This window comes from Diuraphis noxia, unplaced genomic scaffold (genome assembly GCF_037042655.1).
Source record: "Diuraphis noxia isolate RWA-SAM2 unplaced genomic scaffold, SU_Dnox_SAM2 contig0005, whole genome shotgun sequence".
Lineage (NCBI taxonomy): Eukaryota > Metazoa > Arthropoda > Insecta > Hemiptera > Aphididae > Diuraphis > Diuraphis noxia.
This window is the reverse complement of record NW_028301715.1, coordinates 29321838-29346989: the sequence shown is the minus strand read 5'-3', so window position 1 is coordinate 29346989 and position 25152 is coordinate 29321838. Positions and strand designations below refer to the sequence as shown.

At 30.7% G+C, this 25152-nt stretch overlaps 1 protein-coding gene across 6 annotated transcripts in view; it reads right to left on the bottom strand.

Moving 5' to 3' along the window:
* PsGEF (Protostome-specific GEF) overlaps positions 1-25152 on the bottom strand; it is a 54988-nt gene that overhangs the window by 8929 nt on the left and 20907 nt on the right. For all 6 annotated transcript variants that reach the window (XR_016192225.1, XM_089229931.1, XM_089229932.1 and 3 more), the window contains exons 7-21: positions 24969-25126; positions 22077-22131; positions 21489-21570; positions 21294-21386; positions 21143-21202; positions 20637-20799; positions 20419-20544; positions 15782-15989; positions 9377-9553; positions 8353-8613; positions 7770-7871; positions 7039-7152; positions 6694-6904; positions 5479-5683; positions 4033-4174 (exon numbers count right to left, since the gene is read on the bottom strand). Coding sequence is in view for 5 of the 6 variants with exons in the window: in XM_089229931.1 (XP_089086057.1) it covers positions 4033-4174; positions 5479-5683; positions 6694-6904; positions 7039-7152; positions 7770-7871; positions 8353-8613; positions 9377-9553; positions 15782-15989; positions 20419-20544; positions 20637-20799; positions 21143-21202; positions 21294-21386; positions 21489-21570; positions 22077-22131; positions 24969-25126 (2157 nt within the window). In the remaining variant the exon portion in view is untranslated. The remainder of the gene's footprint in view (positions 1-4032; positions 4175-5478; positions 5684-6693; positions 6905-7038; positions 7153-7769; positions 7872-8352; positions 8614-9376; positions 9554-15781; positions 15990-20418; positions 20545-20636; positions 20800-21142; positions 21203-21293; positions 21387-21488; positions 21571-22076; positions 22132-24968; positions 25127-25152) is intronic.

Sequence of the window (25152 nt, the reverse complement as noted above, 5' to 3'; positions counted from 1 at the left end):
AAAATAAAAGTCAAAGGGTGCAAAATCAAAGCCATATCAACTGCAGGTGTTATATTAACTTTAAACAGTCGCGCAGCAGTGTTTTGGATTGAAAAATCTTTTTCAGTCACAATATATGCTCTTGTAACATGATACAGAATATTACATTTGCATAGCTTGTCGTGTAACATCACGCACTTTATGTTATATCAACAAAAGTTTTTTAACTCAATGCATCAAATAATCAAGCACGAATGTGTTGTGCATGCTTAAAAAATAATATTACAGGTAAAAAACACACATCTGCACATTCTCGCACACTCAAGTAATCGTTATAAAAATACGATTTTTTTTTTTTTGTATACATGCATTGTACATTATTTTTCTCTTAACATAAAACCGTCGTTCATCGTTCCACTCATTCTTCGGCGAGGGTATACTGTAGTAATAACTGTAAACAAGAAAAATGATCCAACTACTATCCAAACGGTAACAATAATATTGATAAAGTGATTTTAGAAATTGTATAATGCGCAATACGCATTATGATCTGCTTTAGCTGTGCGATTAAATAAAACAATGTATTATTGTTATTACTTACAACGCGATTCTTGGTATAGCTCAAAAAGCACTCAAGTGTTTGGAAATATTTTCTTTACACAGTTTTAAGTAGTTTTAAACTAATGTTTTTGAAGAATAAAATTATGTTTTCACTGTTCTTATTTATAAAATAATTATATTCTTTTTTAGTTTTTAAAAGTGTTGAATGTCTGCATACTCTTTAAATATTCTGAAGCAGAATATGTTTCTGAGAAATGTAGAAGAATTTTTCCTGACATAAATTTGTTTTTTTTTTTTTAATGACTTAAAACTATGCGAGAAAAATAGTTCCGAAAACGTTGATACTTATCAGGATAGTGAGTATACCATTAAAATATTCACTTTGTTTAATGCGTAAAGTAGTTATGTGAAAAGTTTTTACCGTTTAAATAGTTCTGAACAATATTTGAAAAAAAATTTGACCGTATTCATTGTTTGAAAACATTTTTATTCATTAAAATTGAGTACAAATATTTCAAATTTTAATTCAACTACAAAGATAATTTACTATCAAAAACGATATGTTCACAAATACAAATCCATCACGTAGACAAGTTGTTCAAAACTTTCGGGACGGAAACATTTACACTTAACAAAACATTTTAGTTTAACACGTATATATCATAATATATGACATTTAAGAACAGTGAACTACTTAAAACGTAATATATATAATTATTAATATATCTATGTTTTAATTTTATAAAAAAAATTTATTTAAAATAAATATATACCTTTATGGTAAATATCTTTAATGATTATGTACACTAAGCAACTTAAATATCATTAAGGAAGAAATAGTTTATGAAACGCGCCAAAACGAAATTCTATTGGCTAGTATTAAGTTTTACAAAAAAAAAAAAAAAATAGACAGGCAGTTCCAGAGACTATAAGAGGCATTATATCGTAATAATGAGTCTATAATTAATATTACTCTAAAAACGAAAGTGTAGAGCGCTACACGCTAATTTAGTATGATAATTATTATAATTTAAGCTGTACAATTTTATATCATGAGGATGTGATTTATAAACAAAATAATAATTGTTATACGTTAATGGATTTATCGATTTCGATGTTTCAATAGCATTATCGGTTTACAACTACTCAGTAATTCGACTTACAAATACAATAATAATAATTATAATGCATGTATACAAATATTATTATGTATGTGAGTGATTTTATCATGTTCAGATCCGCCTATTCCCGGCGTCAAATAGATGCTGGCGCCCTGTGCTATATTAATAAATGTTTACTCTAAACGGCGACTAGATAAACTGGCAAAGCCACTACGGTATTCAAATAATAATATTATTTCTACGTTGAATATCAAAATTATTGATTACAGGTATTTAAAATACACATTGCAGTGCCAACAACTATACGTATACAATATTAATATTATTATTACTGCTGCCGTTCTATATATACCTAATATGTATGAAATTATTTTTTGTAGGTATAATATTTATACAGTGACGTATTTGAGCTATAGATGGGGTGGCCTTTTACGCGGAATGTTTGATAATTATTGTATCTATGGCATAATACGATGATGAAATTATCAGCTTATATAATATATTAATAAATATAATCAAAAAAAGGACATTTGTGTAACACCAGGTGCAAATCTACCAATTTTACAAAAGCGTGATCTATCATAGAATTTGATTGCATAAAATTTATTATTAATTGCCTATAAAAAAAAAAAAAATAATGAAAATAATATTGTTAAATTTAAAAAGTCGACGAATGGCAGTGGAGAGTAGAATAGAAACATTTCGTGCGAAAGATTTATGGTTAAAAAAAATCACCCTTTTTTGTCAAAGCTTCAGATACGTCACTGAAAAACATACAATTAGTACAACATGCATTAATATACAATCGAAATAGTTTATGTACTTATATACTTAGTACATAATATTATTATAACTGTGCAGCTATTTAGGAAGATGATAACTATAATATGTCATAATAATAATTGTAATGCAAGTCGTTCGTCGCACGGATAGAAGCTATATGGATATAATACGTTTATATATATTAATGAACAATATAATATCATAATATAGCATTCATTTCTAAATAAAAAATAATCTGTTGAGGCGTACCTCAACTGTATATAATATTATAATGTATTACGTATATCCGTCCACACTCGACATTAAAACAGAAAATGGCCACGATCTCATCGCAGGAGTACCTATTATATATACCTACTGCATTGAGAATGTATAATATTATTATTTGTAAATCATAATGCACCCGACGAATAGAGGTTTACGATCATATCGATAATCAGTCGTAGATGCTAATTTTAATCGATTAATTTAATAGCATAACGTATTATATTATTGATTGTTAATGATGTATCATCAATTTACTTTTAGTAGTTAATATAGTCTATTATAAAAATAGTTCATCTGAAACGATGACGATCTAATTTCAATTATCGCTATGAAAAAAAAATTCATGTTTGATACTTAATTGTGTAAATTTCGAAAAAAAATCGTATATTGAACAATCAAATTTCTTGGCAATATCTTGTTCGTGTAATCGACACCCATGTATGCGTTATAATAATATATTCTATACGATTAGACGATCGGAAATTAAAACGTCATTAAAAGTTAATTAGACTGTTGGAGCACCTTATTTAGTTTTAGATCGAGAAATGTAAAACTAGAAAGTTAGTAAAGGTATGAAAATACTAGTTTGTTATAGGCAGGTCTTTTGATTTTTCTAATTTATCAGGCTTTAAAACCAAAATCATTCAAAAATTGAAAATATTTTCTATTCCTTGAATCTATATTGGGTTGTAAACATTAAGTATTTTTCCTTCTCAACCTACATAGTTAAAAGGTCAATCAATAAAAATATTTTAACAATGTCTAATCGGACCACTGGTAGTAATATTTATTATGCATAATAGTTGAAATTTTTTTCCTTTTTAGTAAGTTTTCTATAGTAATTTAGGTTCCTAATTTTAAGATTTTAAGTGATCTTGGCTCCTTCATACTAACTTTTTTAAATAAAATAAGAATAAACATAGACATTCCATATTATTATACATAATAGATTGGTAATATTTTAAATTTTATATTCTACAACAGCCTAAATAATAATAATTATTATTATTGCGTTGATTGCGAGTGGGTAATTTTTATATAGGAAGGTATTATTGTTATATATACATCGTACGAAGGCTCGTATAAGAATTATACTATATATTATGATGTATATGCGAGCACATAATTCGCACATTTACGGGGTGCCTTCCGTCGTTCCCGGACCCGAACGGCAGCAATAGTATGCTTTTTAGAACCTCGTGGGGCTGCAGCATCTATTCGGCCGGGAAACCGAATCTCAGGACGGCGGACGGACGGGATAACAGTCGGGTTCGGTGCCTGTGGGCGTGGTCGGATTGCTTAGCGAGAGCTTACACTGTACCTTTAGCCTGTCCGCGTACACGTCGTCGTCCAGCGTGGCCAGCGAGTTGGCCAACAGATCGTCCGGTGAGTCCGGTGGTCCCAACGACGACGGTCCCCTACACTTACCGTCCGGCGCAAATGAGTTTTTGTCCATCGTCAGTCTATAAACAGACGCAAACAAACAATATACAGTTACCGTTTTACACGATAAGAATATACATTATTAGTACATTAAACATAATAAACCTATATATATATATATATATTATAAACAGGTATTACCTATACAATAATATATCCATGTGATATATTATGTTATATTAATTTAGGGCGGGAGTGGACTGCATTTATCCCGTATATATATAAGTGGTGGTGGCTTCGCAACGGTTAACAAATTAAATTTTCGACACGTTCAGGAAGATACGTAATAATAAATATTATTATATATACGAGTATATAAAACAAATAGGTAGGTATGTTATTCACAATCAATTACCACAAGGCTTAATCACGTGAATTTAAATCATTTATTAAAAATTGTTAATTGTTTTACCATTAATTTAATTTAATTTTAAAGGAATTTTTCTTTTTTCTTAGGATATTAAAATTTGTGCTTTAATTATTATCACACTACTATTATTGTGAAGGGCATATTTTGGTTGAATAAGAGCTGGTGTTAGTGTTGATGATTTATGGTGGTGTGGTAACTGACAATTGGCTTGTAGGTATTTTTAATAATATAATACTTATATTACATTACAGTTGAAGTGGTAATAATGGGCATCGTTTTAAAATTGCAGCTGTTCAAAAAAGTTTTATTCGAGCCCCATGCACCTTCTCTCACCCTATGAACCACACCAACTTACTTCAAGCTCGTTCATTTTAATAATAATATTCATTTAATACGCATTGCGCCAAACGAGGTGTCAGAAATTGCCGACCTGTTAAAAATCCATAAACATAAAAAAAAAAAAAAAAAATGTTTTTTTTTCTATGGTATTATACTATAGATTATGAATTAACAATATCGCGTGTGCATATTTTCTATATTTTAACGAAATGGTTCTGTTAAATTTTGATAGCATCATTGGTCGTTTTATAATAGTACCTAACACCTACATTTAATAGTATTTTTGTTGTAATATATTATTTTTATTATAATCTATATAATACACATTTTATACCGTTGATTAACCATAGATAATCACTCACGATTATACCAGGTATAGTAAGTCTAATAACAGTCACGATTTAATATAGTATTATCCTAAATCGTGGTAACAACCAATGGCACTACTTAATAATCGACGGAACGGTCCTAACACTCCTAAATCGAGTGCAGCGTGGTCCTGATTCTGTGTCTAAAAACTAGTGTTGGCACCGGGCGGGAATTACCCATGGACGTAAAATTTCTCAATATTGTTTAATTAGTTCCCAACGGAAAGACGTCACACGCACAGCTTACATTTGTCTTTGGATGAGATTTTGCCACACAGCTTTCAGTTCGGCCTTGGGCGCTCGGAGCACGATCACTCTCCCTTTGTTTTTCGGCAGTCTCGAAAGAGTGCCCGACAGGTCGGCAAACAAAGGGCTGCATCCGGTCATGGCCGGACTACTGTGACACGACGTCGTGTCCGACCCACTGCTAATTACCAACCGGAATTCGGTATCTGAAACGGCGAAAACGCTCAGCTCAAAAATGTGTATAATTATACCTACACAGTCGTACACGCGAAACGTCAACAGTTTAGAGTAATAATAATATGTATTATTCTCCTCCCCCCATCATCCCATGAATTAAATAAACTTTCACCGTGCAGCGAAAAACCGTTACAACACGATACCGTTTAATTTACAGCTCTATAGCTAGGCTATAACAAACATAAACGCATTTGATTAAAAATGCTTTGCTATAGGCAAATATTAATGGCATCTTATAGATACTTTTGTATACCTATACTGCATATTTTGTTAATTTTTTGATTTTGTATCTAATTACCTTTTTTTTTGGGTTAAGATAATAGGTATATAAATTATGATAGTTAATACAATAATATTATTATAAAACATATAATATATTTTTTTAAATAAACAAATTAATGAATAACCATAATTTTTAATTTTTATTATACATATAGTTTGCAGTATACAATGTAAATTACTGATGAAATTGTGGGATGAAAAATCATATCGTTTCTAAGTTCTAATCCAACCAATTTTACTCAGATAATGGCGATGAGTAAGCCTCTACAATAGCTGATATAGAATATAAATTATAAATACAGACTTTATTAATGCATACCTAAATAATTGTCTTCATATAACCTTTAATCTCATTAAAAATAAACCAATCTGCGCCTGACATCATAGATTGCAGTACTATATAGTTTAAATTTAAATTATATTATTATTTGTGTAGGTATATTATACTTCTAATTAAAGTGTAAAAAAATATCTTTTGGAAATGTTAAATGTTTCCTTCATCTGAAAGTATAAAATATATAAGCCATATACTAATTAGTATCTGGCCCTTCCCTGGCATTAAGTTGCATATTATTTGTATTGCGGTCATAGACAGTTCGAGTGTATTTATTTGATAATTTGATTTAAAATTTTTTTTTTGAATAAAACCTACTTACTTGCGGCTCGCATTCACTATGATAGGACGTTTGGTACTTACCTTTTTTCTTGACGGAGAACTGTGTTTGAGCAATCGAGGACAGCGGCAAGGGTTCGTCGGTTACAAATAACACGCGATCCCTGCTGACTTTGGTGAACAACAAAATGTCGGAGAACAACAGCGCCCAGTACGACCTGACGGACCGTCCTTCAACGCGGCTCAGGTCACCAGCAAATATCCAGTGGCGGTCCGGCGTGTTCAACGTAAACGGCTGCCAAACATCGAAACAATTGTTATTGTTATAGATAAGGAAAATCGATATTTTACATTAAAACCCCGCACTACAATTTATTGCGACAATGTGACGATAATTTAATGTCGTCGTCATAACTGTGGTATACTGACCTTGCACCTAGTGAATACCAAACGGGCTTCTAAATCGTTGAGCGACAGTAAAGGCTTCCCGTCCACTTCCGGTTCCATCAGACCGGATTCCACAGTTATGAACCGATATGTCGTCTAGATAGGTAAAATCAATATTATCATTGTACAATATTATTGTTATGGCGTTTAAAGCAGGTATCGGATTACATAATATTATATATGTAATTAATATTTGTTTTTTTTTTTAATATTTTAACCTCGATGTAAATACCTACACCAGTAGCGTTGCCAGTTAGAAGGACTGGGGGCTGCAGCTCCACCAGAAATTTCAAGACAATTTTTAATTAACATTTAAATGATCAGTGTTCAAATTGGTGGAAAGGGTATAAAAAGATAGAGCTCTTCAATTTTTATTATGCATACTCGACTCTTATTTATATATTAAAACAAAACGATGACACAGACTAATCAGAATAAGTTGTTCATCAATTGTCAATTCAGATTTTTGTCAATGATACTGTTGGTAAATTAATGGCAAACGTAATATTAGTATAATAATTTTTATATATTTTTTAACTTAGTCTAGTCCAATACGTTTGTCTGACAATATGTCTTTACGACTTCTACACTCTTAAATATAGGTATCGTAGTTATGTGAGTTTACTTCGTATTAATTTTTTTTTTTATGAATTTCAAATATATTTTCAGCGGTAAATAATAATATTATTATCAATTATTTATTCGAATATTACCTGCATTTCGTGGACTATATGTGACAACGCTTCAAAACCTTCGTCGTCGTGTTCGGTATTGATTTGAATGAGTTGCATACATTTCAATACGTTTCTGTAATGCTGAAAACCATATGACACAAAACAAAGAATATGTAATATTGTGACGTTGAGTAATATATGTATAGCCTAAAACTATTTCACATCATGTAGTATTTAATATGTATTATAGTATATGATAGCCAAGAATTTATATATTACGATATAAACGGGCAGGTAAGTATAATTATTGACAAAAGATTTGCTAAAGCATAGACAAAATACAACAATCAATGTAAAATACATAATATTATGTATGATAATTGTATATAATACTAGCTAGTTTTAAATTATACAATATGTTAGTAAAATTTAAACTGTGCTACCGGCTTTATATGAATGTAAGTTTTATAGGTACATCGTAATTTACGAATTTGGCGTTTTAAACACGACATTTCACAAAAAACGCTAATCGTTACACTGTGAAAAATCGATGCAATAAATATTATAGATCATCTTTGACCAATGATACATGACATATGTATTTGTGTATGCAGATACTTACCTCCAGTGGCTTGTGGATGAACGTGATCAAATCCGGTCTACGGTCGGGTATGGGCGGGTCTTTGATCAGTTCCAAAAAACTGGAATTTCGTATTTTTTCCACGAGCACGCAATCCGCGTGAATGATGCCCTTGCAGTATTTGTAATAGGCTCCGTTGATCTGATCGATTTTCTTCACGTACGCCTTGCACGTGTTCTGCGCCAACATTTTCCAGTCGTTATCGATTATACGCTCCAGGGTGTCTTCGGTGGTGCGCAGCAGCTGCGGGACGACAATTAAACACAGACAATTATTATAACATAATCGTGTGCATTCCCGGAAGTGCGGTGTCCAGGGATTCCCGGGGGAGCTCATGTCATCGGTAATAATACCCATTTTAATGAACGATGCGATATCGTTGTAATAGTTGTTGTTATTTCATATATCATATTTGATGTAATAGGTAATATAAATATTATGTTCGTAAAATACTTTAAATGTATAAAACGTTGACTTGTGGTGCCGTTCCTTGCCATATCGAATGAATATTGGCTAATCGGTGAAATATTTATAATGCGTTCGAATGCAAGGTACACAACTGTAGCAGAGTAAGGCGATTCGAGTATTTTATTCGGAGAGATTTTATCCATAGGTGGAGGCAAATTGAGATTTAAGAATTCGGCTGGTTGTGTTTTATGTCTGGCATATACAATTTATGATAATAGAAAATGTTTTTTTTTTTTTGAGATTGTTAGGATAAAAAAAATTTAATATTTATATAGGTATAAAAATATTTTGTAAACCTATTTGTCTTTAAAAATCATAATTTCAATAAAACGAAAAAAACAGATAAAAAATAGCCCTGAAAGTCTATACCCTTTACCGATTTATCATTTTGAATAGTTTGGTTCGTGACAGATACAAAATATATATAACGAAAAATGTTTAAGAATCCGTTCTATATAATCATCGAGGGTAAATCATGGTAATCATATAATTAAAAATATAAAAAATATAAAAAACGTTATAATAATTAATAGCATACCTCTTGAACGTTTTGAAATAGCGCCGCGTGTTCTTTGGGCTTGAGCACGTCTTTGCGTTCGGCCAACGGCAACAGATACCTCCCGATACCGAATTGTAAACATAACACAAACTGTTGCTCGGCCGTGAGAAGTTGATGAATCCACCTCAGTTGCGAGTCCATATCGCCGGATAGGTTCTTATAACAAAAGCGTTACGATATATTTTAATCAACGTCAACGCAATTTCTTTTTACACCACAATAACATAATTAATTACAATTAGATTGTCTAACGCCGCAAAGACTATTTTTATTATGATCATAAACTTATAAGATTTTCGCAGGCAAAAAAAAAATGACTTTTTATAAATAAATACATAAATCATAAATTTATAAATGAGATAATTATTCGTAAAAATATTTATTTTTTTTCATAAAACAAAGACAGCCTGATAAATATAGTCACTATTTGACCGATAGGACTTGAAAGATTTATTAGCGACCTCTGGTAAATCATATTTTAAAGTTATGATAGTTAAACAAATACCCAAACTTCTTGGTCTAACAAACAACAGTTTCCGAGTTTCAAAATTCAAATAATGTAAAATGATGAGTGGCAACCAAGTGCATAATACACCTATTATACTGATTAGTGATTATTTCGATACACGAGAAAAATTCTTAAGTATATTCTATATTGTTGTAAAAGTGAATGAGCGATATCAAAGGTTAAAAAAAAATAATTATTTCATATTAAAATTTAAAAAATTAATATTTATGAATAAAACATCACCTAATATAAGACATTAATACGATCATCCTAGGCATGAGTTTATTTAATTGTCATACGAAAGACAAGACCGACCTATTGCATATAATATGCATAATGTAAAATAAATATTATAATTTGTTGATTTTTAAACTGTGACCGAGAACTACTCTACGAGAGTCGATCCAAGATGAATTTTAACTCTGAATCTTTTTTTACGACATTTAAAATTTAAAATTATGTAAAATTTGTCTATATAGTACTTGTTTATCTTTATCATTTGCATATTTAAAATTCAAACGGAGAAATTTAAAATAAAACTGTCTAATAGGTTAAGTAAGGTATTAACATTTCACGGCCACAAAAATGGTGGACATTTCAAGTGTATGCAATTATACCGAGTTATTAAAATATTCATATTATTATAAAATGTTGGCCCAGGACAGTTTTTGCTTTTATTTAAATTTTAACCATTTTTCTGCCTTCCTTTCATTTACTTGGGTAAGTACATATTTTTGCGCCCTCTCGCTAAAACGATTTCCTAACACGATTATTTAACATAATATGATTAGCGTTAAAATAGTTTACATTATATACATACATATATTTTTTTTTATCCTCGCCGTCTTTCTTTTTTTAGTAGTTACGCCGTAGGGCCTTTCCGAATGATCGTCAAGTCGTTGATTTTTAAATAAGAGTCATAAAATTCTTGTGATCGACTGAACGACGAGTGTTATACAATACGCCCCGCGGCGTTCCGCGTTCAGACTTTTTAGATCGGCTGTGGGGTTTATACATTAAATGTACTTTAACAATCCCATCACAATAAGTCATAAAGTCCTACGCGAACGTCAAGTGGGAGCTGTTCCGTTCTGTAATGTGCCTACGTATTATAGTGTCGGACCGATTGCATTTTGTTATGAGGGGGGGGGGGATTTACGTACTCTGCACCACTTCACTCCGAGTTCATATTAGCTTTAAATATAGAATAATGTAAAAACTAAACTATAGTCGTCCGAAATTACATTTTTAAATAGATTATCGGAAATACATTTTGCTTGGAAATATGAAATAAAAAAAATGAACGCTCTTGTTCGAAAATTAATAACGATAAAATAATATGGATAGTAAAAAATATAATTTTTTTTCTCGAAAATATTGTTTTGTACAACGATTTAGAGTTACACGTGCCAGAAAAAAACATTTCCAAACAGCAATTTGTCACATTTGCCGAGATGATGCTTGTTAATTTTTTTGTTAACATTGTTAATCGGGTTTGTTTTTTATTTATAAAACAAAATGATCGTAGGTCATTGCATTTACATAAAAAATGCATTACAATTTGTATTTGTATAAATAACGGGTATGATGGCGTGTTTTAACGTTTTTGGTCGCATATATTTTTAGAACATTAAAATCTTATCGCAATTGACAATAATAATTACTGTAGTGTTTCTAATCTGACAAGGAATTATGGATCATGATATTATTGCAATAATGGTGTAATGTAACTTGTTTACATGTTTTTTTATGTACAGATTAAAAAAAGCAATTAAAATTTGAATAACGCGTTTCCGGGTTTCGAATTAATTTTATCTGATTAATCAAAAATTAACTATTATGTAAATTGTGTTTATGGCAAATTTAAAATTTGTTATCAGACATTATTATACTAATCATTCAACGATATTGAAATATATATATATATATTCTTTAATTATTCAATTGTTCTTAACCATAACTATAAATTATTATGCTTACAAGATTTCAAAATCTAGGAAAAAATATTGCTGTAAATGGTTTAGTATTATTAAAAGTTCCTGAACGGTCATACCTATATAAGATTATTATATTGAGTTTTTTTTTTCAAATTTGTTTATACATCGTTAATGGGGGTAATGATTCAATATTTAGTATTATTTACTTATGTTATTCGCTGATAACAATATTATAATAATATGCGTGTTTATCATACATTTTTAAATGTAATTAATTGTTGTACAAATTTGTCAAAATAACAATTATAAAAAAAAATTACGTGTGTGCTTAAAACAATTGCAATTATTATCTACATATATCCCATCGTTCTATAACTGTATAGTGTATAATGATGTTCGTGTCTACAAATAAATAAAACATTACTATCATTACTAAATGGTTGGCTTTTATCACGAAGTTTTGACAACAATTTAGGCGATTTATTATAATGATAGATTCATGGACGTGTTCTTGAAGGAGAAGCATCGACGAAAATACAAGTTAGAATATATTATAATACGTCAGTGCCAAAACCACTGGAGAATAATTTTTATTCAAAACAGTGTATTGTGTTTTGCATATGTGTGGCGCCGTATAATGGCCAGCTAATCTATATTTAATTTCTACGAGTGGGGCAAGTCGCTGAAGTTTGAGGTAAGGTCTGAAACTTTGAAATCTCGCTTCAACTCTGGTCTCCACGGACACTTCTCTAGATAACGTTTTATTAAGTAATAATAATAATAATAATAATATATGCATAGTATTATTTTGTTTGTTATGTTACTGAAAATAATTAATGGCTGGTTTAATTATATCGCGGAAACGCTGTACACGATTTAATATTATGTTTAAACGGCGAATTCGCAATAATTATAATTTATCACGTGTATAATGAAGCGTAGGTAAAGCTATACACGATAATTGCTACACGAAACAATTGACCCGGAAAATCCGCGTTTTTATCAAACCTTGAATATACACAGAGTTGAAAATCTAATAATCACTCTTTATTAAATCACAGCTCAATGCTGTAGATGAAAATATTATGTTGTTTTACTGATATGATATATAGAAGACGGCTATTAATGAGAACGCACATCCAATATAAAAAAATTGTATGCCATCTTCCAAACTAAAATTTAAATATTTATTATAAATTCCTGAAAACACCACTTACAGAACTCTTTAGTCCACGTTAAATAAACAGCCACATAATAAAATTACACTGCGGTGATTACGCTACGTAGAAATATACATTGTGGATAATTATAATCACTAATCACCTCAAAAACGTTTAAAATAATCTAAATAAAGCCGTAAAAGAGCTCTCAGTTTCAAGATTAGCGGAAAACATTCAAGCCTATCCCGTAACCTGTACGTCTACCATAAGTCCACTACTCACAATAAACATCATCCTAGTAGATCAATCAGACGGGTTTTTTTATAATAAACTTCTCTTTTTTTACTATCTAATACATTATATTAAAGATCTATTTCGTAGGCATCCTCATCTCGCTAATAATCATTTGCGTCTTGAATCACACGTTTATACATTTTTGTCACACGCAGTTGACTTTAGATTTAATTTTCCATTCTAACTCAACTTAAATAACTTTACTCCGATATTAGTCTTGATATAAATATCCCTTCTTTGTTCACCCATCGTAATAATATTGACACTATATATGCGTTAAAATTAAAATATGTAAAAAAAAAATCAGATCATTAGTATCAAATATAAACTTAGTAAATATTATATTAGGTATACTAACTGAATTTGAAAAAGAATGCTTCAAAAAGAAACGTACTATCCAATGATTAGGAATGGTAAAATATCGTATAAAGTATTAAAGTAAGTATAAACTATCTCGAAATCTCTTCATATTTTAAATCGACATTTTATATATTTCAAAAATAAAAAGTTTCGTCGACTATAATATTATATATCGGAGAAGTTTATAATTTCATTACGCAATATACAACTGTCTTATTTTATCGACTTTTATGGCACCAAAAATTCTAGGAAGACAAGAACAATTCATTCAACCTAACCGTAGTTCTAGAGTTTGAGCAGGCTCTCTATTTTGTACACAGAGAATAATGATATAGATCTTGTTGTATTTAGTTATAAATCATAAAATATTAAAATACTACATTACTCATACCTATGTGTATAATCTATATATTTAACCTATAATATGAGTGCTTATTTATTTTGATAATTATTGTCCATATAATTTCGAATTATTTCTGAAAATCATTAACATCTGAAAATTATTATTAATTAGAATAGGCGAAGCCTTTTAATAACTGTTTTATTTTTATAAAAATCGAAGAATGTTTTATTCATTTATTGTAATATAAGACTGTGTCCCTACTTCGGAATTCGAATCCAACATTACAAAAATCCTAGACAATTTTTTGCTGTGCTACGTTATCGAGGTCAATGCTTTTTAACCTACCATTTAAAATAAATCTACATTACATAAAAAGTTATTAGCGTTTCGAGTTGGTAAAGTGGCTGGGACACGGGCCTTATAATAATAATAATAATGCATACTCAAAAACCTGAAAATCCTGAAATAATAGAAATCCCAAATGAATATTAATTTTGGACTTTTTATTTTATTTTTCCAGCTTATATATTATTTACTATAGGAATATTAATGATAGCATAAATATTAAATTTTGATCCATTCATATTCACTTTCTAAATGTAATATTCAATATAATACTTAATATGAATTGCTTTAAACTCAAAACAAGTAATAGAGAATAATAAAATGATAAAATAAATTATCTCTTCATTTTGAGCAATATATTTATCGATAAAATGTTTAATTTTAATATGTTTTTCATGAACCTAGATGGACGAATGTTACGTACCCTTTTTCTGTAGACAATTATTGTCAGCGATAAAAATAATAATTTAACTATTTAACTATGTATGTAGTTAAATCTACATTAACAAGGATATACATCAACAAGGAGAAATGGCATGGATAAAAATGTTTACCCGATACTCTTAGGTATAAATCATTAATAGAATTAAAACAACACATCTTCGGAACAAAAAAATAACTAAACGCGTTTATATACACAAAAAAAAAATACAAAATAAATAATAATAATAATAATAATAATAATAGAAATAATAATAGCAATAATAATAATACTAAAAAGTTGTTCGTGAATATTTTTTCATAAAAAAAAAAGAAAAACACACTTATAACGAACGAGAGGAACAAATAACGACGAGCATCGGCCGCATGCAACAATCAAATAAAAATAATAATGTATAAAATAATACAAACATAAACGAGAACAAACATAAAACAATATTATGCAGGTATGTACTGTTGTCTACAAAAATAAATAAAAATGATGATAATGCAAAAATACTGGTCACTCGGTATCATATTATAATGTTGTAATTATAGTTAAATAGACCCTATGTCTAAAACCGATTGGGGAAGAATTATTAAATATTTTTATAACTAGAAAAGATCTCCCAATCAGTTTTTTTTGTTACTTTGGTATACTGGCATCTGCGTATAGGTAAGTAGGTATAATATAGTATAATACTGGCTTAGATGGTTCAAAAAACACGTCGATTTTTCATTGTTTTGCATCGCGTATGCATAAAAAAATAATTATTATAAATAATAATGATAATAGTAGTAGTTGTTGTTGTAATAATATTATGATAATGACGATAACAAACGCTTGAACACGTTGAAGACGAAAAACAAAATAATAATAATAAAAGGAACCTAGCTATTTACAAACAAATAAATATAATTTACAAAAAATAAAAAATAGTAAACGGTTTAAAGCATCAAAACAACATATAAATAATATATTGCAAAACGAAATCACACGACAACGCCCGAACCTACCTCGGACGTGAACGTCACTTGAGGTATGTGAAATCGTCTTCTGGGCGGCTCTTGCAGAGAAACTGTCGTGTCGCTTTGGCTGACCGCCGCAGCTGCCAGGCTGAGTACGCCAGGAGTGGACGCAGATCTCGGAGGTGGTTGATTCTTCCTCCGGTTGGTCGTCGTCGTTTTGTTGTACACTTCCAAAGAAAGCTGATTTCCACACGATCTGTTATTGAAAAAGAAAATAAAATAATCGCACCATTATTATCATATTTTTTAATATCATGATTCATGACATGTTGTTATTATTATTTATTTACTTGGTTTTTGAGATATTATAAAATAATATCTATTGTTATAATTAATGGTTTTTAAAAGCATAGGTAGGTACTATTTCTACATTGAATTAATTATTTTTTACTTTTTTTTCCTAATGCACATTTATTATCATTTTTACTCAATTTTCAAACGATTTTTTATCAAAGCAACTGTTTTCATCCACGCAGTAGAAAACATAATTGGTACTTAAATATGATGAATATCCAGCATAAATGTAATCAAAGTACATCTCTTCGTTGACAATTTTACTTCATTTCTTTAAATGTATTGCTCTGTCTACACAAACTAAAATTTATCATAATTTAAACTAGAAAAAATATATAAAAATTTATCACAGCGTTTGAGATAACTTAACGCGGTCGAGGCTGTTTTATTTCATTATTAATTTAAACGGGCTTTTTCCTGCACATGTACATCATGGCGCAAATTCGATTAATACTGAAACATGAATAATTTTACATAAATATTTAACTTATTTGTACATTTACTCATTTATTATTTAAACGGGTCTTGTTTGAATAAAGTTGAAGAAAAAATGGAGAGATCAAAAACAAATACTCCGGAAAATTTATATGAATAGTGACGACGAAAGGAAAATTATGACGTTTTATATCCTATGTGATATATATAAATGTATTTGGAAATTTCATCGTATGCAATATTTGTGAAATGTAACTTTCCATTGGTAATTAAGAAAACGTTTGTTAAAACGAATTAGTTAATTCAAGTAAATTCGTGTCTAAATTGAAAAGTTGGCTTGCGTATAACTACTACAACTGTATAAGACTTTTTATCTGCGATCATTAATAACTTGTACATAAATACTGGCTTATTTTGTTTTAAAAGGCACAGGGCGATTTTAAACGTATAGTATATAAGTCATTTAGGTGCTCTAAGATTTTTGAAAATATAGGGGTTTGTAGGTTCGTTACATCATTTACACTTAATCAAATAAAATTATCGTCGACATCGACTAGCAGGGTATCGCATGTTAATAAATTTAAAATTGTATTCATGACCCGAAGAGTACAATAATAATTAGTACAACTCCTCGTCATTCCGGTATGTGAATAATAGTTCATTTACTCAGATAAACCAGCTCCTACACACGATAAATATTTACCCGAAAACATGAATATTTTAATATTTATGATAAAATTATAATATTATAGTAATACACTATCAATTGACATGGTGAGTACAAATCTGTTTAAATTGTAGCTCACAAACGATACGAATTTCCACATAGGTACAGAGGTTTATTTTTATTTGAGGATCCAAGTATATGGGTGCTCATATCATATTTTCTAACCAATTATTTCCTCTCCCGATTGGTCTAAAATTGTTCACCTATATAATATTGGCTAGAACACGATTGAGAATGGTCCTTATCCGCCGTACCTTTTTTAATAACACGAGTGAGAACGTTTTTACCCACTAACTTTTATGCGACGTTGCCACAATAATTAAAAATATAAAATATAACACACACACATCATTGTAAAATCAATACATTTATCACTTATTTGTCAGCTTAAGGCATTTTTTAAGATTAAAATTAAAAAAAATTAATATTTATATTTATATTTGTCAGTTTAAGATTAAAAATTAAAAAAAATCCAAAATCCAAATCAAACATGCCGAAAGTCTTTTGTTAATCGCAAAAATGTTTGTTCACTTTATAAACAAATTTAAGGTGAATTTTGTCAAGAAATGCAAAAAAAAAAATCAGTTTTAATCAGTAACATTTCAAAACACCAAAAAAAATATGCCCTTGGATCAAAATCCCAGCCCTAAAAATTATTACTAAAATTTAAAATAAATGACAACGTCGCTCGAAAAATCGTTCTCAATCGTTTGATTTTAAGGTACAAAATATTGTTTCTTTGATCTGCCGCCAATCGTTCTCAATCGTGTTGCTAAGAAGGTAAACGGTTCTCAATCGTACAATATTGATAATATTATTCATTTCAAAAACATAAATATTTTTTAGTATACTAGTGTACAACATTGAAATCTACTACAACTGTCCAGTTTATCTGTTTGAAATGTAACCGCTGTGCGAGGATTGTGATAAAATATAATAAAAATAAATTCATAGCGCCAAATTTAAATTATATAATAATATTTACATCGTTGTGTTCAATTTATATTTAGATTTTACTCATGGATGTCAAATAAAAAACGAATTTAAAATATGAGTATAATAATGAATTTTTCAGATAAATTGTTTTTAAATTCGTTTGTTGATAAAATTTAGAAGCGCTCTAAGTGCTCACGTATATATCTATTTTCTTTAATAATATTTACCTAGTTATAAGATCGATTTTGAGAAAATAGTTTGAAACACACTTTACAATAATAATAATACGAGGTAAGGAAAAACACACACACGGTGATCACAACAAGTTTCTATGCTAATAATTTACGAGTACAAAATAAAAACATAATACAATAAATAACTTATTTCATATTATAGAAGTTTTGATAAAATATCTAATTCGATATATTTTTACTTCGAACTTATAATTAATGTCGCTGAAAAGCGTGAAACACACTCTTCAGTCTCCTTATACAAAAGAAGTCGAAAAGGTTTTATAGTATAGTAGATTACTTTATTAATCGAATAATATCAATAAAACGTAATATAATCTTATACGAATTAAAGATAAAGTATATAAGGTAGATATATAGGTCACTATATATGCCGGTGGGGATACAATTCATTCGGGCGAGTGACCTATATTTCTCCAATGATGAAAATATGTAGGTACTTTTCGTAATAATAGTTATATCAACCATTACTTATATTATTTACATTTTCAATAAAATCTGCCTGAATTTATAAAAAAAAATAAACTACAGATATTTTAAAGCACGCATGCAGTGTAGGAATTCACTACCTAAATCAACAGACGAGATCGATCAACAATTATTATAAGTATATGTATAAAAATCTATATCTCCATATTTTTACTTAGTGTTTAAAAACCGCCACTGATCAGGACGTCGGATATTATTGTACGAGCGATTTTCGTGTTCTTTTGGTGTACGTGTATAATTTTTATTTTTTATGGGCTCGAAAACAAACGGTTTTATTCTTTGAAACAAGCAGACATCGCGATATGCTGAAAGTTGAATAATGGTGTTTTCTATACACTTGTTGCGGAAAAGTCAAAAGATCTCTGTCATACTACATGTACGAGTCTTTAGAAATTCTTTACACACCAAAATAATGTAGAACGTATGCCACCATTTTTTTATTTTATCCCGAATAATGCCACAATTTATTACTGTCGCGGCAAACACGCACTATAGGTTATACACATTGAATAATATGAGACAAAGTACATCGACAATAAATTTAACATTATCGTGTTTGATGGATAGCTAAAAACTTAAGTGATTGTTTCAAACGTTTAAAGTAATCTCTTGTGGGGAAAAAATAAATACATTTTGTGTTAAACGTTATTCAAAGCATCACTCTACGTATATAATATTATATATTATGTGTATCATTATTCATTAAATACCTATGTGGCTATGTAGATTGACGGAGAAATCAATTTTTTATCTAATTTATTATAATGATTACTGATTTTATTCATATTATATTAAATTGTTTTTAGTGTTTATATAGTGTGTATAATCACTGTGACTTAATTCGCTTTTCGTTCCAAACGTAAGAGATGCAAGATTTTTCCCATTTCTGTGACGTTTTATTGTTGTAATTTAACAGGACTTAAGAGAAAGATTATCCCACCATAAGTAATTTAGGTTATTAAAATTAATCGCATTATAACAAGGTTGTAATTTTAATTAAACGTTAGTTGTTAGTTGTATATTTTAACAAAGGTTTTCAAAATTAACTTATGTCGTTTGTCTTTAAAAGGAGAACCTAGTATTCAATTAAGTTCTGAATTGTATGCGTGTATAGGTACTTACCGTTACGGGACATGTACAGAGAAAAAATACAGTTTCAAATAACCTTAAAATAATAATAATTTGATCTTCATATTTATTATATTAAACTTCTAGAGATTTCGTTATTTTTAAATTTTTAATATATATAAATTGTTTTATAATTTGCATTAAATTCAAGAGAAATAAAGTACTTTTATAAAATGTACAAACTATAGCAGCTTTAGTTTAACTGTTAGTTAAGTCTCATGCTATTATATTAGGACGATTGTAAGTATGTAAATAAAAAAAAATAAGATCCTTGACTCTGATTTCCCTCATTTCTCATTCTAGAACTGTTAGGTTCAGGTACCTATCGTAAAAATAAATCACCGGATGAACAAAAATAAACTTACTTAATCAATTCCATGACGTCGTCTTCAGCCATCATCACTACGTTAGTTTTATTGATAAACACTACATAATCTCCAGGCTTCAGATCCGCTTGGTCCGCAGGCAAACCGCACTCCACTCTTTCCACCCTACACACGAGAAAAAAGAAATGTAATTTATTTTGGCAAATATCCGGTGTTGTTACTGAAAAAATGACTTATTAGTTCGCGCATGTTCTTACCTCGGGGGGTGTGTCCACGCTATGGAAAATCCAAAACTGGATCCCGAGGGTTTCGACAACCGTTTGGTAATCGTGAAAGGAGTTCTGCCGCTTTTGCCATCCTTATTGGACGACAGCGGTGGGTCCAACTCCAGATATTGCAAGAATTTGTTTTCTTCATTGCCTGAAAAATGTATAAAAATATAATTACTAATACATAATTACTTATAATCGATTAGTCGAAGCACGCGTCTAAAACGAATGTGAGAAATCTTCGACTGTTTTATGTAATTAATGTTTATCATTATCAAATGAATTGAAATACATGTTAACTTAAAATAAATGCCCCATAACTTATATAGATGAACATGCAAATTACATGTCGTTCGAGTTATTGTTATAAACCCGATCGCGTGAGAGAAACAGTTTAAGGTGCTGTGAATAATATTGAACGCATTACGCAAATTAGAACACAGACCGGTCAACAATAAGTTGTGAAATAAGTTTACTATATAGGGCAAACTTACCCGTTTTAGTGATCAGTGTGTCTTTTTTTGGCTTCTGACTAGATTTTACCTTGACGGAGACTAAAAAAAAACAAAAACAACGATTAATTTTTCACACTACGATTATTGACGTTTTTACGTCATTCATATGTCCACATAACAGACCACTCACCTGAATGGTTACTGGGTGTAGTTTCGTCATCAATCATGATGTCTTCTTCATCGTCATCAGTACTGCAGTGTACGGTCTTAACCACGGTAAGGTCTAAAAAGCAAAATACGGTTAAATAATATTCAGTAGAACAGGAACTCGAGACATATAGGTATTTAGGTATTTGCTATATATTGTAAAATATGATATACTGACCTTGTGGTCGATGAGCCGGAGTCGAGTGCGGTGGCATTCGCCCAGGACTTTGTGGTACGAGTTTGAACGTACCGTTTATTTCCTGAAGAAGAAAAAACAGTCAATCAGAATAAGTTATTTAAATTATTTGTTTATATAACTAGCGGCAACGATAAATCACTAAAAATATTTATAATTGGGTCAAACGTTTTAAATACTCTCATCATCGTTCACTGTAGTTAGTATTATTATTATTTTTATATGTATATCTCATATTGGAAGTGTCACATTATAAAAAGAAGGGCTATATACATTTCAATGGGCTCTCGACACTTGAAGAGCTTCGTCAAATAGCGCATTTACTCGCGATTTATATAGCAGTATCTATTGTTCCGTTTTAATCGAAAATTTAATAATTAGCGACACGATAATTTTGTGATAGATTCGCCGCCAAACAAATTTAATATTATATAAAAACACTAATACGTGATCTTTATATCGTCGCGATGTTCCGTCGCATTTTTGTCTGCACGATCCCGTTCAATGTTTAAAATATAATATTATTGCACAATAACTACATTAATATTATGTATACACGCAATGACTTACTTTTTTGAGTACGTTTTTCACTGCAAACGACATGTAGCCCAGGAATTCGCTTCTCCTGTGTAAAACAAATAAACGGTATTATATGAATAAAATAATGTGTTCGTGTAAAGTCGAGATGTCGTCGCGAGTATGGAAGATGACGCCGTCTATATTATTATATTATAGTTTGTATAATACAAATGCGTTGTAATATTTCGTAAGCGTGTTATAAAAATAGAGTATCGTTATGATTTTGTATACTTCATGAAACGTCGAGAAAAATGTTCAAAAAACTAATAAAAAAAGTTAAAAAAACGATAACGAACCGGCGGCTTTCCGAACGGACGAGAAACGACTGGCTCGGCTTGTTTCGTCCGCTGAACGTTTGCCGTTCGCGGTGTGCACGGGATCGATCGGCCACCACACCTCCCCCAGCAGCCCCGTCTTACACTTCACAACCTCCATCCCATCACCCACCCCCGGACACGGCACGGCGGCAGCATCCCTCGAAACGACGCCGGTGGTTACGATAGGTCGTACAGTGAATGCAAATCGGACCGCCAACGCGGGGGAAGATGGAAAAAAATAATAATAAACAGCGTGACGCGCGAGGGTAAGTCGCCGCCGTCGTTTTCGTATGGTGGTCATAACGTGCTAATATCATACACTCAACACTGAATAATTTTTTTTTTCGTTTTCGTCGGAGCTGAGTCGATATTTTCATTCACGTTTCGCCGTACCAGAGGACATGTCGTCGTTCTCGGCGTCGGCGGTCCAATGAATAATGGTCGGACAAATTCTGGTCGGTTTGAAATTTAGAAGGAGAAAAAAATTATCATCGGCGAGGATTATGATAATATAATTGTAATATATTGATGATGATATACGGTGGTGCTCTTTGAAATGGTCTCTTGGGATCTAGCACGTTAGGGTCAGGTTGGTGGAATGACACGAAAACTGTACTTGCAGATGGTATAATTGTTTAATTGCGTTTTCGGCCGCGATCAATGATCGCCGTGTGTGTGAAAATGACCATGTATTATATACCTACCCCTTAACCATGCAGTATATCTATACCGCGATCTCCGGTCTCTCGACTGCAATCACAAAATCGAGTTTACCGGGTGGCCAAACCAAATCGATATAATTCAATATAAAATTATGCGTTTAATGCATAGTTATACCGTGGTATAATATAATTTTCCAACAAATACACACGACTGAGCAATGAGCATTGGTATATTAATATAATAAAATATGACATGACGCGCTTCAGCCGCCGCCGGGACCGTTTCATAATCTGACGTAACCGACGCCTCTGTGATGTGTAATATCCGTGTAGTTATATTAATTATTAATATTATTGTTGTGCACACATATATATACGCACACACACACACACACACACATACACGTATGCCGAAGAATAATGAATATTATAATATTATTATTATTACGGCACGACCCTTCTTTTATCGACGCACGTAAAGTCAAGTTCGCACAAACAATTACGCCGTCTCTTATGTAGGTACTGCAGTGTTATATAGAAATGGTGTTCAAACGGTATACCATTATAATTTTATAAGTGAATAGGATTTTGTATTTATAAATGATTATATTAAACTACGGTACCCGCCACCGTAGTGGAAACGAATATTATATATGCGACCGTCATACATATTATTATTATTATTATTATGTATATGGTGATTCGACTATTATAATAATATTATAATAATAACTGCTGTAGCAGATTAATACGCGCGAGTGACAACGTTTTGCCTTAGAAATCTTCTCGGGGTATTTCTTTTTAGCGTATCACAATTTTTCAGCGGTTGGGATTATAATATTATATAGTGCAATTCCTCCAAGGTGATCTCTCGTCTTACGTTTATTCGATTGACCCATTTATCATATCTGAACCATATTAATTAGTAATTACTAATTAGCAATATTTAATCATCTTTGTCAACATTGCAGTTATGTATAACCTACGACTGATACGTGAACGATCGTGGTTACTGTTTTTCAGTATGATTTCGTAGGTATCGGGGCATCGGGCACGTTTCGTATCGGTCAATCGACACTTCGTATCGGTAATTTGAGACTTCAGATCGAAAGTTGAAGCACGGCTTGTGGTTATAATTTACAGTTCCAACCAACATATATTCCATTGGAACGTGCGTGTAATACACAACGAAAATTGGATAATCTTCGATAAAACGTCGGCAAGCGTATCGGATTCGGAAGTACACTATATAATATATATACCTTGTACTGCTGCAAAGTTTATTATAGAAGTTCATAATAGGATTGGACGGGTGTGTTGCGTTGTATATATAAAACATCAATGGCTGTAAGTGTGCGTCGGCCTTAATATAAGCATATATATATAGTTGTTTCGCTAAACAATAACAATCAATTATCCTCAAATAGAAACTGAAGAGACGATCGAAAGACGTTTCTAAATTCACTCTGAAAGCCATATCACATGTATGTGTGCGCGCACGTGTATTTGTATGTTTGTATGTATGTTTCAAGTCTTGAGTTTTGATATACACTTCAAATAAAACAGGAACTCGAATCATAAAACTTTTAAAAATAATTTACTTAACTTTTGTTCATAGCGTGAATAATATAAACACGTATGTGTGTGCGTAATCTCAACGTTGGACCGCGTAAATTATTCGAGTTAATGTAATAGTAGGTATATCTATATTTATTATTAATTATTAAAATCGTGAATTTCGGAATAAATTAAAAATTGAAAAGGGCTTATTTGAAATAATGTTACGATAAAGTAAAACAATGGATTTTGTAAAATATCGTGGGCAAATTTCTCAAACATTTAAATTCAAAACAGTATATTATTAGGCATTATAATATATATCGTATGTTGATATATAGTATTACCTTTTGGATCTGTCTCGGTGCCAAGCGGATATCAATATTCTCTTGTCCAGATCTTCCTCAGAAAGTGGTACGGAGAAGGATTCTTCGAAACGAGGGTTGGTAGAATTGTGACGCACTCGGGTTTTGTGGCAAGTTCCTTTGCCGGGTACCAAGTAAACCTGTATAATAATAATCTCAAGTTAAT